The 14,213-nt window shown below is 58.1% G+C and overlaps 4 protein-coding genes across 4 annotated transcripts; 3 read left to right on the top strand and 1 right to left on the bottom strand.

Annotated features, from left to right (window-relative positions):
• Positions 1-1,134: 1,134 nt before the first annotated feature.
• On the bottom strand, positions 1,135-2,750 carry F5144DRAFT_595450 (UbiA prenyltransferase family-domain-containing protein; the record flags this gene model as incomplete). The annotated part of the gene is made up of 2 exons (XM_066790690.1): positions 1,135-2,509; positions 2,719-2,750. 2 exons carry the CDS (start codon positions 2,748-2,750, stop codon positions 1,135-1,137), a joined length of 1,407 nt encoding a protein of 468 aa, XP_066639972.1.
• Positions 2,751-3,641: 891 nt separating this feature from the next.
• On the top strand, positions 3,642-5,831 carry F5144DRAFT_595451 (uncharacterized protein; the record flags this gene model as incomplete). The annotated part of the gene is made up of 2 exons (XM_066790691.1): positions 3,642-5,108; positions 5,763-5,831. 2 exons carry the CDS (start codon positions 3,642-3,644, stop codon positions 5,829-5,831), a joined length of 1,536 nt encoding a protein of 511 aa, XP_066639973.1.
• Positions 5,832-5,870: 39 nt separating this feature from the next.
• F5144DRAFT_356393 (uncharacterized protein) lies at positions 5,871-7,906 on the top strand. The gene is made up of 6 exons (XM_066784349.1): positions 5,871-6,344; positions 6,398-6,441; positions 6,509-6,655; positions 6,706-6,814; positions 6,874-7,102; positions 7,182-7,906. The coding sequence occupies exons 1-6, from the start codon at positions 6,275-6,277 to the stop codon at positions 7,744-7,746; spliced, it is 1,164 nt and encodes a 387-aa protein (XP_066639974.1). The 5' UTR covers positions 5,871-6,274; the 3' UTR covers positions 7,747-7,906.
• A 1,362-nt stretch (positions 7,907-9,268) lies between these two features.
• On the top strand, positions 9,269-13,183 carry F5144DRAFT_582753 (uncharacterized protein). The gene is made up of 3 exons (XM_066789517.1): positions 9,269-9,381; positions 9,445-11,229; positions 11,279-13,183. The coding sequence occupies exons 2-3, from the start codon at positions 9,459-9,461 to the stop codon at positions 12,742-12,744; spliced, it is 3,237 nt and encodes a 1,078-aa protein (XP_066639975.1). The 5' UTR covers positions 9,269-9,381; positions 9,445-9,458; the 3' UTR covers positions 12,745-13,183.
• Positions 13,184-14,213: the final 1,030 nt, after the last annotated feature.

Consider the following 14,213-nt stretch of genomic DNA (forward strand, 5'->3'; position numbering starts at 1 on the left):
AGAATATTAGGCCATGATTCTTATAATTACCGTTTTCGTCTCCTCTGTGTGTGGCTTTTTGGTGTTTTTCTACCTTGGCTTGTGCTGTTGTTTTGGTGGCTTTTGCATCTGAGATCCACCACTCATGCATACACAGGTACACTATTATCCATAGAGCGAATGGAGGGTCAAACGGGGTAAAACTAATGTACTGGTTATTACACTCATCTTCGTATAATTGTCTTGGTAATTAATGATTTGTCTGACCGCCTTGGTGTTTCTCATCCAGTCAGCATTGGCATCGTGTTTGAAGAAGGGGGGTGTGTGGGGGGTGTAAAGCTGAAATGTGAGGCGCAGGCACAGCTCTCGGTTGTTGGTAGGAGGTTTGCAGGTCTCGGGGACAAGGTTCCACGGCGGCGGGCGGCGCGGGGGAAAGTTGTGTGTTGTTTGAGCTGTTGGCGTTGCCCGGGCTTTGTGCAGCGGCACGGGTATGAATTGGGGATGGAGCTCGTGGTTTGGCGGTATGAGTTGCTGTATTGGGGGAGGTTCTTTTGGGGGCCAAAGATGTTGGTCTCACCGGTTCCATGTGTGTCGTGGAGCTGGGGGTGAAGGAAGTGGTTGGGGATTTTTACCGAAGGCTATGGGCGAGGCACAATACGCTCCCTAACGAGGCTCATGCTCCGGCATTCGATCATTTCTCCATCTTCCAGGCTCCTGGATCGCGAGAAGATGGGACTGCGGGGAACCCGATCGTTCTCGAATCCTTAGTTTATACCAATTCATCGAGGAAGACAGGGGCAGCAGTTGCAATGCCAAGGCGCGGGATCTGAGGGATCAATCGGCTGCAACGTTGGATCGCGATCTTGTGTAACCTGAGTGTGTGTGGTGGTGGGCTTGTTGGTGCCAGGAGGCTCCGCTCGTGACAGGTTGCCGTTTCTGACCGACACCAACCTCCAAAAGGCATGCAATCGAGTGGAATTGGAACCGAGTCAGATACAGTGCTGACGGCAGCGCAATGACTTGCAGCCAGGCAACGCCATCCGACTTGTATACCGGAAAAGGACTCATCCAGACCTCCGGGTAGTCATACCCAAAACGGGAAGCCGGCCAACAGGTAAACACATACATTCGTTGTTACAGACCCAACACCCCGGGTTACCTCCGAGCATTACCAGCAGCGGGACCCACAATTCCGACACTACTCGAGCTGGACCCGGTTCCGGTTCCAGCCTCCCGAACCCACTCGGCATCGCCGTCGTCCTCGTCAAACTCATCATCATCGTCATCCTCCTCCTCCTCCTCCTCCTCCGGCGCCCCGGTCACACTACTCCACACACGGGCCCACATGCCCTTTTTCTGCGCGAGCGCCAGCACCATGATGACAGGCAGATGCCAGACACTGGCCCAGAACAGGCTGCGCGCACTCCCCTTGTGGCCTTCATAGCGCCAGAACTTGACCGCCTCCCGGACCAGCCACAAGTTCACCGGCAAGCTCGTCACCGCAAAGCTCCACTCGGTAACCCCCGCAGCACACAGCCCCAGACACAGCGGAACAAACACCAAACTATAGCGCAGCGCGACGCGGGCATTCCGCGCCGGGTTGACCCAGCACAGCATGCGCAAGCCCGCGGCCTTGTACTCCTCGCGAATACCCCACGACAGCGGCATGAAGTGGGGGAACTGCCACGCGAACAACAGCCCCGCAAACAACCACCCGCCCAAGCTGGACCCATCCCCCGCAAACAACAACTCGCGCCAGGTGCCATCCCCCGTGGCACTCTCCCCGGCGGCCGCCGCCCAGCCCATGAGCGGGGGAATGCCGCCCACCACCGCGCCCACCCACGTATTCACCGCCGAGACGCGCTTGAGCGGCGTGTAGGCGCCCGCGTACAACACAATATTCGCGGCGCCCAGGAAGGCCACCGTGGGGTTGACGCCCAGGTAGAGGGCGGCGACGCCCGCGGCGCCGCACCCCACCGCAAAAAGCAGCGCGGTGCGGGTGGTCAGCAGGCGGCGCACGAGGGGCCGCGTGCGCGTGCGCGTCATCTTGGCGTCCGTGTCGGGCTCGTAGAGCATGTTGAGCGCGTTGGCGGCCGCCGAGCAGAGGGTTGTGCCGGTGGTGAGGAAGAGGAGGGTGAGGGGGGAGAGGGAGGGGATGGCGTCGATTGCGGCGGTGGCGGAGGAGGAGGCGAGGAAGGCGGGGACGGGGTAGAGTGCGTAGGGGACCATGGCCGAGAGGACGACGAGGACGGTTAGGCGGGGTTTGGAGAGTGAGAGGAGGGCGGAGAGCGTGCGCCGGATTGAGTCGGCGGGCGCACGGGCGGCGGTGTCGGCGAGGCGGGAGGAGGCGTCGGGAGGGAGGGAGGTGGCCATGGAGTTTGTAGGGGGGTTGGTTTGTTGTTGTTGTTCATTTCGTCTTGCGGCTTGTCGTCGGCGATGTGGGAGGAGTGGGGTATCTGACGTCGGGATGTCGGTCGTGGTTGTGGCCGTGGTCGCGACTGGTGATTGTGAATCGGCGGCGGGGGCTGGCCTGTCGGTGGCCGGAGAAGCGACAGATGTGCCATTGGAGCGAGCGAGGAGGGAGTTGGAAAGAAAGTAGCCGGTCTTGAATCGGTGTCGCGACAGGGCGGGGGCTGCAGCGGCAGGAGCCCGGGGCAGAGCCGATTTTGAGAATAACCGCGCTCCCTTTAACGGTCGGTCGGCTTGCCGTAGTACTCGATGACTGCATTGCCAACATACATTATCGAACCCGGCTTGCCAAAGTCTGACATGTTGGATCGGCGGCCGCATTGTAGGGAATTTAGTTGCCGGGCGGGCGGCATCGCCATCTCGTTCGGCAATTGGCGTTCCGGTGTGCGTCTCTTCGCCGAGGACGGGAAGCTCGGTCGCGCCTTGGTGCTAAATTATTTTGGCTGTGGCAGCTCCTGTGGCTGGCTCGCGGGGGAAGTGTGGCTGGCGGGGGAGGTAACCATACGTCAGAGCGGGGTTGTCACTCAAGATTTGACGGCAAGATCGCATCTGTTCCGGCGTTTAATCGATTTCTTTTCGCGGATTTTTTATTTTGTTTTTATACACGATCTAGTTCTCCTTCGACTCCTTGAGTCCTTGCTTCATTTCTCCAGTAAAATTTAGCGTCTGGAATTTTCCAGCCAGAAGGCGTCATGAGCATCTTATCGTGACACAGGCTTGCAGTTGAGCAAGTTCGAGCATCGCCGCCGCGCTTGTGACTCCGTCTGGTACCACCGCCAGCCAACAATCAGCTAGTAGGGCTCGCAGCGTCCTAGAGTCTCATTAAAAAATTACTTGCTTGTCCCCAACGTGCCCGCATGGGGCCGTGATGGACCTTCGAGTTGTTTGGTAGGTACTTAGGTACATGTACATGTATGCTGCAGGGTGGCATGCGACTCCGGGAAATTTGGGGCATGGCATGGAGACGACCAGTATTCCCGCCCACAACCCCGAGAAGGGAGCCCGACGTCAATGAGAGCATGCATCGACCAATCAGTTATATGCTGCGATGAGCGCGATGAGCCTCACCTGCAGCACAGCCTCAATGAGTAAACTAGAAATATGCCTACCTACCCACGCGCAACTGACCGCGACATTTGCTGTCGACCACTCTCGCAGTTCTTGGTAAGGAACCAATAATCAGTGTTGTCGCAATGGATCCCCTCTCCGTGACGGCGTCCATTGCGGGCATTGCAGGAGTCTGCGTTCAGGCAGGCCGTTTCCTCGACACCCTTCGCACCAAGTTCCAAAATGCCCACGTCACCATCACAGCGCTTTCGTCGCAATGCCGCGCGATCAAGGCAGGATTATCGCAGCTGCAGACACTCGTCCTTCAGAACCACACGATTCGCGACCGGCCTGATGTCATCGTCACACTCGATACGACGCTCACCGGATGTTTGGTGGTGCTGACGTGCTTTGAGGATTCCCTCGACAAGCTGTGCGATGAGGCAGCTCTGATGGAATCTCGTCGCTCTCTCGCGAGGAAATTATGGAGTAGATCGCGCATCGTGTGGAATGAGAGCGAGATGAAGGGCTACCTATCGCTTCTTCAGGGGCAGCAGTCCGCTGTGGCCTTCCTGGTCCAGATCCTCCACATGAACTCCATTGATGAAATTCTGGAGGGTGTCAGAAACGGAAAGGGCCTTCTCGAAAGGCAAGCGACCAAGGCTGAGTCTTTGCGATACGCGAATCCTCAACTCCAGATTGCCGAGTCCGTCCTGGGCTCCAAGAACACCGCCGACACTATCTTCCGGGGTGGGGATACCGTGGCCGAAGGTATGGAGTTCCAGTTCGACAATGCTGTCGTTAACTCCAAAGCCTACCGCCGTGTTATGGCCATGGCGAAGGAAGTTGTTACGAAGAGAAGCGCCGAGAGGCCGGGGTCGATCATGAACCTCGAGAACATGAGTTTCGACTCGAAAACCCAATCGCCTCGACCAATCTCACCACTACCGTCTCCAAATTTGAAATCCGAGGGTCTTCAGCAGCCTAAGCCCAGCTCTGACACCCCAGCGGCCACATCGAACAGAGAGGATCCCGATGTGCTTCATGCGACTCATGGCGTACCAACAAGCTTGGATGTCCTCAAATCACAGCATAGTCAAAGTATGGCAATATACGATGTTGACTACTTTGACATGCGGTGCCAACAACTCTTCAAGGCTGTCAATCAGTGGGTTTTACGCTTTTCAAAATTTTCCGACATGCGCGCTAGTCGCCTCTCTTCGGACATCAAGGACGAGAGAGTCCTCGATAGGCTAGACAACTCCATTCTCGACGGCTCGGATGTTGACACATACCTCAACGACCGAGTCAAGCGACGTGACATCTTCGCCTCGATGGTTATGACCATGATATGGGAATATATCTTCACGCGGTACCTCTTCGGGATGGGTCGGGAGCAACGCCTGAAACTGAAAACCCTGGAGAAGCAGCTGTCAGACATCGGACCACCGGCGACCATTCACGCCTGGCGAGCCACTACGTTGGGTTTGCTTTCCAAACGACCAGTGTTCCAAATGCAACGGGACCAGGATGTTCTGGCTGTTGCCGAGTCAATCCTGGAAACCTTGTCGCAAATCCTACCACCTCCGTCAAACCTGCTGGACCAGATCCGGGTACAGCTTCGCAGAGTCGTCAATGACGCAGCAGATTTGTCGATTCTTATGCGCACCCAACTCGCAGATTACATGATGCTCCCTCCGTTGCTGCCCCAGTATGACGACAATGGGGACTTGGCTGCAACGGTGAGATTCAATGCGGCATTGATGGCTCAACCGGGCGGCGAACAAGAAGCAGCGGATCTTGAACGTGAAGAGGCTGTGGTAAGGGTCGTTTTGTTTCCTCTAGTTGTGCGCAAGGGAGACGACGACGATGAAGTCGTGGTGTTTCCAGCACAAGTTCTTGTGCAACAAAAGCGGACAAGAAAATTGGCCCCGATAACTGAAACCTCGCAGCCCTCACAGCATATCTAGATTAGAAACGGGTGTAGCTTAAATATGATTATATGACTCTGCACAGCTCTAACTCAACTGCCTACTGGCGGTCACCGGGTGGCCCAGTGCTATCCGGGGTTGTAGAACTAAACTACCACCTAAATGCAGAGCATTGGGGCCTTGTTTAGCAGGTTTAACTTGTTGAGAACCATTCTTTATTAATATTAAGTGTTTCTCTTTTCATACCTAGATATTCCAACGGTAGAGGAGAACTGGGGCTTGCTTTAAAAGTATCAATCTGTTGACCTCCCCTCATTACAATTACAATTTACATAGGGGGGAGCCCAATCTAGGACATCCAATATCTATAAAGCTCATCTTATATACGCACTCGAACCCTTGTGATGATATCTTTAGTTAAAAGCCGAGCTGTGGCCTTGATACATCGTGTTGGAGGACGGTCGGAGGGTAGAGCAAACAAGGTTACCGCCAGGCTTCTCCTCGGCGGGGTTTCCGTGAGCAGAGAGCCAAAGCGGTGGCTCACCCATTCAACTGGCCCCGGAGCCATGCGGGCAAGAGTGGGATATTCCCGAATAGAACCGGCGGACCCCGCTGCACTCACATCATCACTCGCCTCGTCTAATGTTGTGCTTGACGTGTGTAGGGTACTAAGGAGTGATGTGCTGTTCATCAGCGTTGAAGAAGGAAGCAACTTTTTAGTGCGCCTAGAATAAAATTATAAATCACAATATCCCCAGCAAGTCCAGCAACTCCAGCATCCTCTCCTTTCACTCCCTACCGAATTCAGCAGCTTAAAACGCCCGCGCAACTCCAAAGCCAATTGCAAAATGGCCGCTAGCCTCCTTGACCATCTGCGGACTTTGAGTACCGTGGACTGTGATACGCTTGATGCCGAGGGCAAGTTGCCATGAGGGGTTCAGTTCGTGTGACACAACAGCTGACTTCTTTAGCGGCCGCGAAGCTTGGCCCATTTGTGGACTGCACGTCAAATCAGGTCAGTGTTGCTGTTTTCAAAGTGGCAGGGACACGGCTGATAAACCGAATGGCTGTGGACGCCGTAGGCCATCGCATTTGCCGAGTTGACAAGGGTCGACGACGATGGGAAGCCGCTTCACCGCAAGTTTATCACCCAGTCGCTGAACATCGCTCACTGGCTGTTCGGAAAGCAGTCAGACGCAACATTTGAGGAGCTGGCAGTCGAGCTGATGGTAGGCACCTCCCGTGGTAACCCCTGAACAAGACGCCAACATGGCTGCAGATGGTCGGCCTCTCCCTCAGAATCGCCCCTCACACAACCGGCTACCTCCACGTGCAAACCAACCCGAAGCTAGCCTATGATACTCAAAAGACCATCAAGAATGCCGAGAGTGAGTGATGGCGCCAACCAGGTTATATTCCTCGGATACCTACTAACATCTCATCTCAGGAATCATCTCGCACGTCAACCAGCTCCTCAACATCGACACCCGCCGCATCTGCATAAAAATCCCCGCCACCTGGGAAGGCCTCCAAGCCTGCCGCGAGCTCGAGGCAAAGGGCATAACCACCCTCGCCACCATCGTCTTCAGCCTCGAGCAAACCGCCCTAGCCGCAGCCGCCGGATGCCGCTACATCGCGCCCTACGTCAACGAACTGCGCGTACACTTTGACCCCACGTAAGCCCCCCCCGCCCCCTCTCCCCCCCACCCAAACCAACCCCCCAAATTAACACCCCCCTCCCCCCCCCCTCCACAGCTACACCGACCCATCCCCCGTCCTCCCCTTCACCGCCACCGCCCAGTCCTACCTCCACTCCCTCCCCCCCAACAACCCCAACAACCCCAACCCCAACCCCGGCCCCACCCCGGCCCACAACAACAACACCCAAGTCGTCGCCGCCTCCCTCACCTCCATCGAGCAGGTCATGCAGCTCGCCGGCATCGCGCACCTCACCGTCTCGCCGCCGCTGCTGGCCGAGCTGGCGGCGACGCCGCTGGAGGGGTGGGCGGGGAGGGCGAGGGTGGGGGAGGCCGTCCGTCTGATGAATGAGGCCGCTGCTGCTGCTGCTGGTGCTGGTGCTGCTTCCGGGGGTGGTGGTGCTGCTCCGACAGAGGCTGAGCGTGTGAGGCTGGAGAGGTTGGCGGTGGGGGGTGGTGATGAGGCGCGCTGGCGGATGGCGTTTACGCGGGCCGAGGGGGGCGGGTGTGAGAGGAAGTTGGGGCAGGCGCTGAATATCTTTGTGGAGGTGCAGGAGCGGTTGGAGGGGCTGGTGAGGGAGGCGGAGAGGGAGAGGGGGCGTGGCGGTGTTAGTGCTGCTTGAAGGGCACTGGTGTGAGAGGGGGAGGGAGAAAGGGAGGGGGGTGCTGTGCTGCAGCGGTGAGTACCTGGCTTGGTGAGTAGTGTTTTTTTGGCGAAATGGGACGCTCGGTATGTGAGTAAGGGGCGGTGATTTGACGGACTGGGCAGGTAGACTCATGCTCATCGTTTCGAGGGACATCGTACTTAAGCAATATCATTCTGTGCAGCATGCCCTATGTGCTGACATGGAACCTAGGCTTAACATGTGTCTGACCAAGCAAGCATAACCTGGGAGGTAGATCAATGGTTGTGGTTGTTTAGTATGCTTTGGCGGTAACAAGCTTATCCCATAAACATCAGGGGCAGGCAGCAACGGACCCAAGAAGAGCGCCTGGGGCTTATATTGTCAGAGAATGTCAAATTCTACTCTTAATCGAAGGGGCCACGCACTCCTAGGTCATAGTAGACCTCATTGGTGATGTTGACGGCTGGTAAAGTTTGCGGTGCCGCCCAGCCCGCCCAATGCCTATTCCGGCAACGACGCAGCGCGAGCCTTTGCCACATGCGCAACACTATGCAACCACGACGCGGGAAGTTGTCCGTTTGCATATAGGCACTACATCTTTGTTGAAACTCGCATTTGAGCCTTTCGTAACACCTGAGAGCTCCAAACAAAGGACAATGGTGAGCTGGGACGGTGAGCGCGGCGTAGCTCGGCTGGAATGTGCTGCTCAGCTCAAAGCCAACAACCGGGGTCTTTGTCCCTCAATCTGGATATGTTTACCGTGGAGCTTCACTGAGACAGTTCACTCGAACCTTCTCTTTTTTTGCCCAACTTGCGCGCCCAGAACCAACCACAGCGTTCATGTCCAGTTTAGGGGTCAGCAACACCACACCGAGAACGACAGCAAGCAAGCCCGCCATTGACCACTCAACCAAACCACCACCACAATGAGCTTCTGGAACCTCGCCAATCTCCTCCCCACGGCCAAAAAGCGTCCCGGCGACTCTTCAACCCCAACCTCAACCCCCAAACGCCGCCGCGTCAGCGTCAGCATCAACACCAAACCCACCAAACCCACCACCAACACCACCACCAACCCCCCCACCCCAACCCCAACCCCCCTCCTCAAACCCTCCACCCCCCCTTCAGCCCGCTACAACCCCGCCATCAACCCCTCCACCCCCCACTTCACCGCCATCCACACCGCCTTCAACCGCCTCCTGCACGACCCCTCCCAGACAATCGACTCCATCCTCTCAGCCTACTTCACAGCCCACGAGCAGGAGCTGCTAAGGCCTTGTCCCACTCCAAGGCGCCACACCACAAGGGGAGGCGGTGGGGGTGCGTTGGCGGCGATCCAGGAGAAGAACCGGTGGCGATATGCGGAGTTGTTGAGGACGGAAAGGTTTGAGGAGTGGGCGGGCAAGGCGGATTTGGGGTTTAAGTTGGCGTTGGTGTGGTTTGGGTTGCCGGTGGCGCCGATGGGGGTGGTGGGTGGTGTGGGGGGTGAGGGGGGTGATGGGGAGGGGAGTGGGAGTGGGAGTGGGAGTGGGAGTGGGAGTGAGGGTGAGGGTGAGAATGAGGAGGGAAGGGTGTTGGGGTTTTTGGATGGGTATACGGAGAGGGTTTATGGGAAGGATGTGGGGGTGAGAGGTGAGTTTGTTGTGGTTGCTGCTGCTGTTGGGGGGTGTGATGCTGACGTTGGTGGTGTGGCAGCACCGGATCTGACGATGGAGGCTTATTATGTCAAGGAGAGGTGGCAGGGGCTGGCGAAGGCTTCGACGGTTATGCCGCCTGTCCGCCTTCGAGGCGGTGAACAACCCGAACAAGACTCCGAATCCACTGCGTCCATCGAGAACGACGAGGATACGCCGGACGACACTTCGTTTAGCGACTCTGGCGCACTGAAGCTCCGCGGAGGCGCTGCTCGCCGCGTCCGCACAGGGAAGGCCGCCCAGGGACCCCTCAGCCCAGAGAAACCAAAGAATCGCGCCCGCCCTTCCCCCCTCTTTACCGCTCTCGGAGGCCCGTCGTCTGGCCCAGAGGAGAGCTGGTTCCAGATGCATGGTTACCAAGGCATGGTTTGGTTCCGCACCGACCGACTCTTTACGTTCGTCGATGCTGTCGACCGGCTACTCTGCCTCGATAATCGGGCGGGCGTGAACTACAGTCTGTATCTCATGGACAAGCGCAAAAAATATGCGACGCAGGCCGAGCGAGACGAGTTCCTCAGCGACCTCAAGGGAAACGGTATCACGATCTGGGCCGCGGGCCCTGGCGACTACAGCAACGATCGGATGGCCTTGGATTGGCTCTGTGACAGGATAGGGGCGACTGTAGAGGACCAGATGGCATCCCACAAGGTCCTCTTTGTCGCCGGGCCAGCCGACCCAATCCCTTGGAAATGGGAACCCGATGACTCTCACCGTATCCAGGAGGTCAGCCTTGTTTGGCCCCAAGCACCCCACATGAACCGGCCCGATGTTGCTTACCTTCGGATGCCTGAAAATCCCGCCGGCGTCATATACACGAACCAGTATGTCCCGTGGATGACCAATGTGTGTCGGGTGCTCGCCGCCGGCCGTATTCCCGGCCGCCCCGGTTATCCTGCCATCCCGGATGCTTGGTTCACCCTACGGTATCCCCCCGGGGACAACGAGGGCGGTACATATGGCGGCTTGGCCTTTCCGCCACCGTTCTGGGATGCAATGGTCAAGGCATGGGAGGACGACCAGACCGCCTCGACCCAGCTTCAAGCCAGAACGGGCCCGGGGAGCAACGACGGGACCACCGACCGCTGGCATCTGTTTTTCCCTGGGACGACGTTACCTTACGAGAGGCAGTATATCCTACACAGCGAAGTGGGAAACGTCCAATTGGTGGGACAGAGGATCATGGACTTGGTGATGAGCTCCATGGTATCGACGGGCTTTGCCCGGATCCAGGCCGTCGAAGTGTATTTGCCGGGCCCCGGGTTCTTTCTTGATTCAAAGCCAGCGCTTGAGGTCCCCGTATCAAGCACCGATGGAGACAGCTGGGATATGGCATTCCAGCCCGTCATGGAGCTCATGGTTGAGCGAGTAAGATATTTGACGGGAAAAAAAGGAGTTGATCCGGTGCCAAACGGGCTGAGCCTCTACCCCCAGTTTCTGTCGCTTCGTCCTGTTTTCAAGCGCTATCTGATCGGCGACGCCGACGACGTCATTGAACCGTTGTCCTGCAACCCGAACACCACAACCGTGGATCAGTTCCGGCATGTTGCCGGCCGGGTGTTCTCAGCTCTTGCCTCGGAGCTTGATGAGGAGCAGTTGTACTCGCATGAGAAGTCATGGATTGCCATCTCGCAAGGCCGTCAGATTCCGCCCGATAGCTATTTGGACGAGAACAACCCAAAGCTCCTTGTCGGCCCCAAGACCACAGAAGCCGAGTGGGAGTCGATGCGCAGACTCATCGTCGACTCTCGCCTGTGCGTCTCTCTGGTCGAAACGAAAAACCTGCCCCGTAAGCCGAAGCGATCGTGAGGACGCATGCACTTGCTAACGTTGACTAGGGTTCGGAGACCTCAAAACCAAGCAGCCTTTTGGATTTAATGACATCTACGAGACGCCCGATGCGCTGCTGTACCGCACTATCAAGCAGGACCAAATTCCGGTACCTCGACGTCATTACGACTGGCAGTTGAATGAGAAGAATGCCACGATGCAGTTGGAGACAGTCCAGCCCTGGGAAGAGCAGTCGCAGTCTCTTTCCGTGATATGGGGAGTTGAGGAGTTCCCCTTACGACCACCGCCAGGTACCAAGCTGCCGGGAGCAGTTGCGGGGCTCCCCGATTTTGAGGAGGAAAATCCGACGGACCCGGGGGGTGCGCCCGTGAAGAAAGTCCACGACTCCATGGACAGTCTAGGATTCCGACCTACGACCAAGGTTGAGAAGGGTCAGCGACTACGGGAGCGTAGCTACGCCCACCCGCTCGATGTGCGGATGCACATGTCGGTGCCCATCAACGCGCCGCCAGTGGACAAGCTGCTCGACCTGAGACACGACAGTGTGCCGGTTGTGTCCTTGTCCGTCCTGACCCCTACCGAGATGCGCCGGCTGCAGCGGGACTACCACAACTTGCGAAACCTAGCATTGTCCCGCATCGAGCGGTGTCCGTACCCGAACTGCCATGCCGTATATCCTGCGGACGATCCGAAGGCGATAGAGAACCATCTGCGAGACACGCACGTGGCAGAGAAGTGCAACTTCTGCGATGACCAACTGTTCGCACATTGGTCGCCAGAGTGGCGATACCGCCACATGATGCAGAAGCACTCGCACATCTTCGAATCTTACGTACATTCACGAGATGATGACGCCGTCAAGATTTCCGACGAGGGATGGACAGATCGCACTCGCGAGGGGCCCTGGACCTATTGCCCTCGGCGTGGGCGCAACCACACAATGCTCAACGTGGCCGCAGACCGGCAGCACCATGACAATGTCTGCTACCCCGGCGTGCAGAATCAGGTGTCGGACTGGGGGGCGTGTGGCACCTGCGGGGACCGTATCACTGATGCGGCCCTCCATGACCATGGCGAAGGCAGCGAGGCCGCTGGCGGCGGGAAGCGCTTCTGCGAGCAGTGCGCGCTCCCCTTGAGCCTATTCTCCGAGATGTACGCGTCGAAGCACCTCGCTTTCTGCAGGGGCCATGGCCGCGACGATGCTCAGTATTGCCCGTGGTGCGGCCTCCAACTTGACGATGACTTCGACGCTCGGGTAGGCCACATTGAACTGTGTATTATGAAACCGTCCCTGGATGCTGAGGGACCCATCGACGTGGCACGGCGGGCGTATTTCCCCCCGGGCCATGGCCGTGTTCCGTCGAAGAACCGTCCAGCCGGGGAGCGAGCTACAAAGCGGCGGGGCGGCGAGAAAGCCGAGGAGGGGGGATCTCAGGCCCAAAAGCGGCCGAGGAAGAAGTTAGTACTCTTACCTTCGCTCCTTATCACGACATTGCTGACCATGGCAGAATGAAAATCAGTGTCCCTCCTCCGGGACCCATCACACCCCGCGAGGCCCCGCCGCCCGAGGGTAGTTCACCCATCTCCTCGGCGCCGAGCACCTCCCACTCCAAGCGGGCAGCTGCAGCCTGGGCCCCAAACCCGGCACTACCGGCGACGGCGGCAGCAGCCCCAGCGAAAGCGACCGGCAAAGCTGGGGCGAGGGGGAAAGCCTCCCAGAAGGCCGCTGAAAAGCCCCCGACGAAGGTTCCGCCGGCCAAAGCGAAAACCGCAGCGAAGGCCAAAACAACCCCAGCCAAAGCCGCAGCAACACCCAAGGCAACCAAGGCTAAACCCACCCCAACCAGCTCAACTCCCGCAACAGCAGCTCTCCCCAAGGCACCGCCACCAACCCCCTCCCAAACCCGAACCCGCAAAACCCCGCCAACCCCCCCACCCACCATGCTAACGCGCCACCAAGCCCGAGCCCAACGCGAAGCCGAAGCCGCCGCCGCCACCGCCTCCGAGGCAGAAAACCAGGAGGAGGAACCGCCCGAGAAAAGCGTCTCGGCCAGGGCGGCGCGCACCGTGTCCTACGCCGAGCCGCTCGAGCGCGGGGCGTCGCCGGGGCGCGGGGCCGGGGCCGGGGGGCGGAGGTTGGGGCCGGCGATTCATCTGGCGGGGGTGGGTACGCGGTGGGGGTATTAGGGGCGTGGACTTGGCTGAGGTGGTGGATGTGGATGTGGATGGGGTGGGGGGATGGTGTTTTGCTGTTTGCTGTTGAGGTGGGCTTGGAAGGCTCGGAAGGTGAAGTTGTGGTCGGCAAGTCGGCAAGTTCGGGTGGGAGTTCGGGTGGAAGTCGGTTGACCGGGGAAGCCGTGGTGGAGACCGGCATCGGGGCCGGGTCGGTCGGGATAGGTGGAGTCCGGCGGTCGGGGCTGGGCGGTGTTGCTTGTGATAGATAAAAGGGTGGCGGTCGGTCTTTGGGTTTGTCTCATTTTTCTGGGAGATGTTGCTAATGAGTCAATCGAGGTTTGGTTTTTTTTTCTGCGTTTGTTCGCGATTCCATCTTTGGATTTCGTCATTTTACTGTGGTATTCCTGAAATCGCGTGCTCAGGTAAAAAATGAGTCGATTCCAAGTTTCGGTGCCGCCGTCGTGAAGCCGTTCAACGTCGAAACGAACCCAAAAATGGACGAATGTCGCCGGTTCTCGGCGGGCATCGGCAGCCCAGAGTCTGGCCACAGCGGGCTGGCAGGGGTTGAGCTACGGGCAGTCACGGGCAGCCACGGGCAATTTTCAGACGAGGTCAGCTGGCCAATGGTGTTGGATCCCAGCGTATGGGAACCTTTCCGGCCTGCAGGGTGCCCAGAACCTGACGTAAAAGAGATCCACCCCGATTGCCGTAACGGCAATCATCGGTCGACGCAGAGACGCACCTGCCAACAACCCTTGCGTAAAGCACCAAGCTCCTTCCTGGCTTGTTCTCGTGGCAGATGCTCGT

This window comes from Chaetomium tenue, assembly GCF_020726465.1.
Source record: "Chaetomium tenue strain MPI-SDFR-AT-0079 chromosome Unknown F5144scaffold_6, whole genome shotgun sequence".
Lineage (NCBI taxonomy): Eukaryota > Fungi > Ascomycota > Sordariomycetes > Sordariales > Chaetomiaceae > Chaetomium > Chaetomium tenue.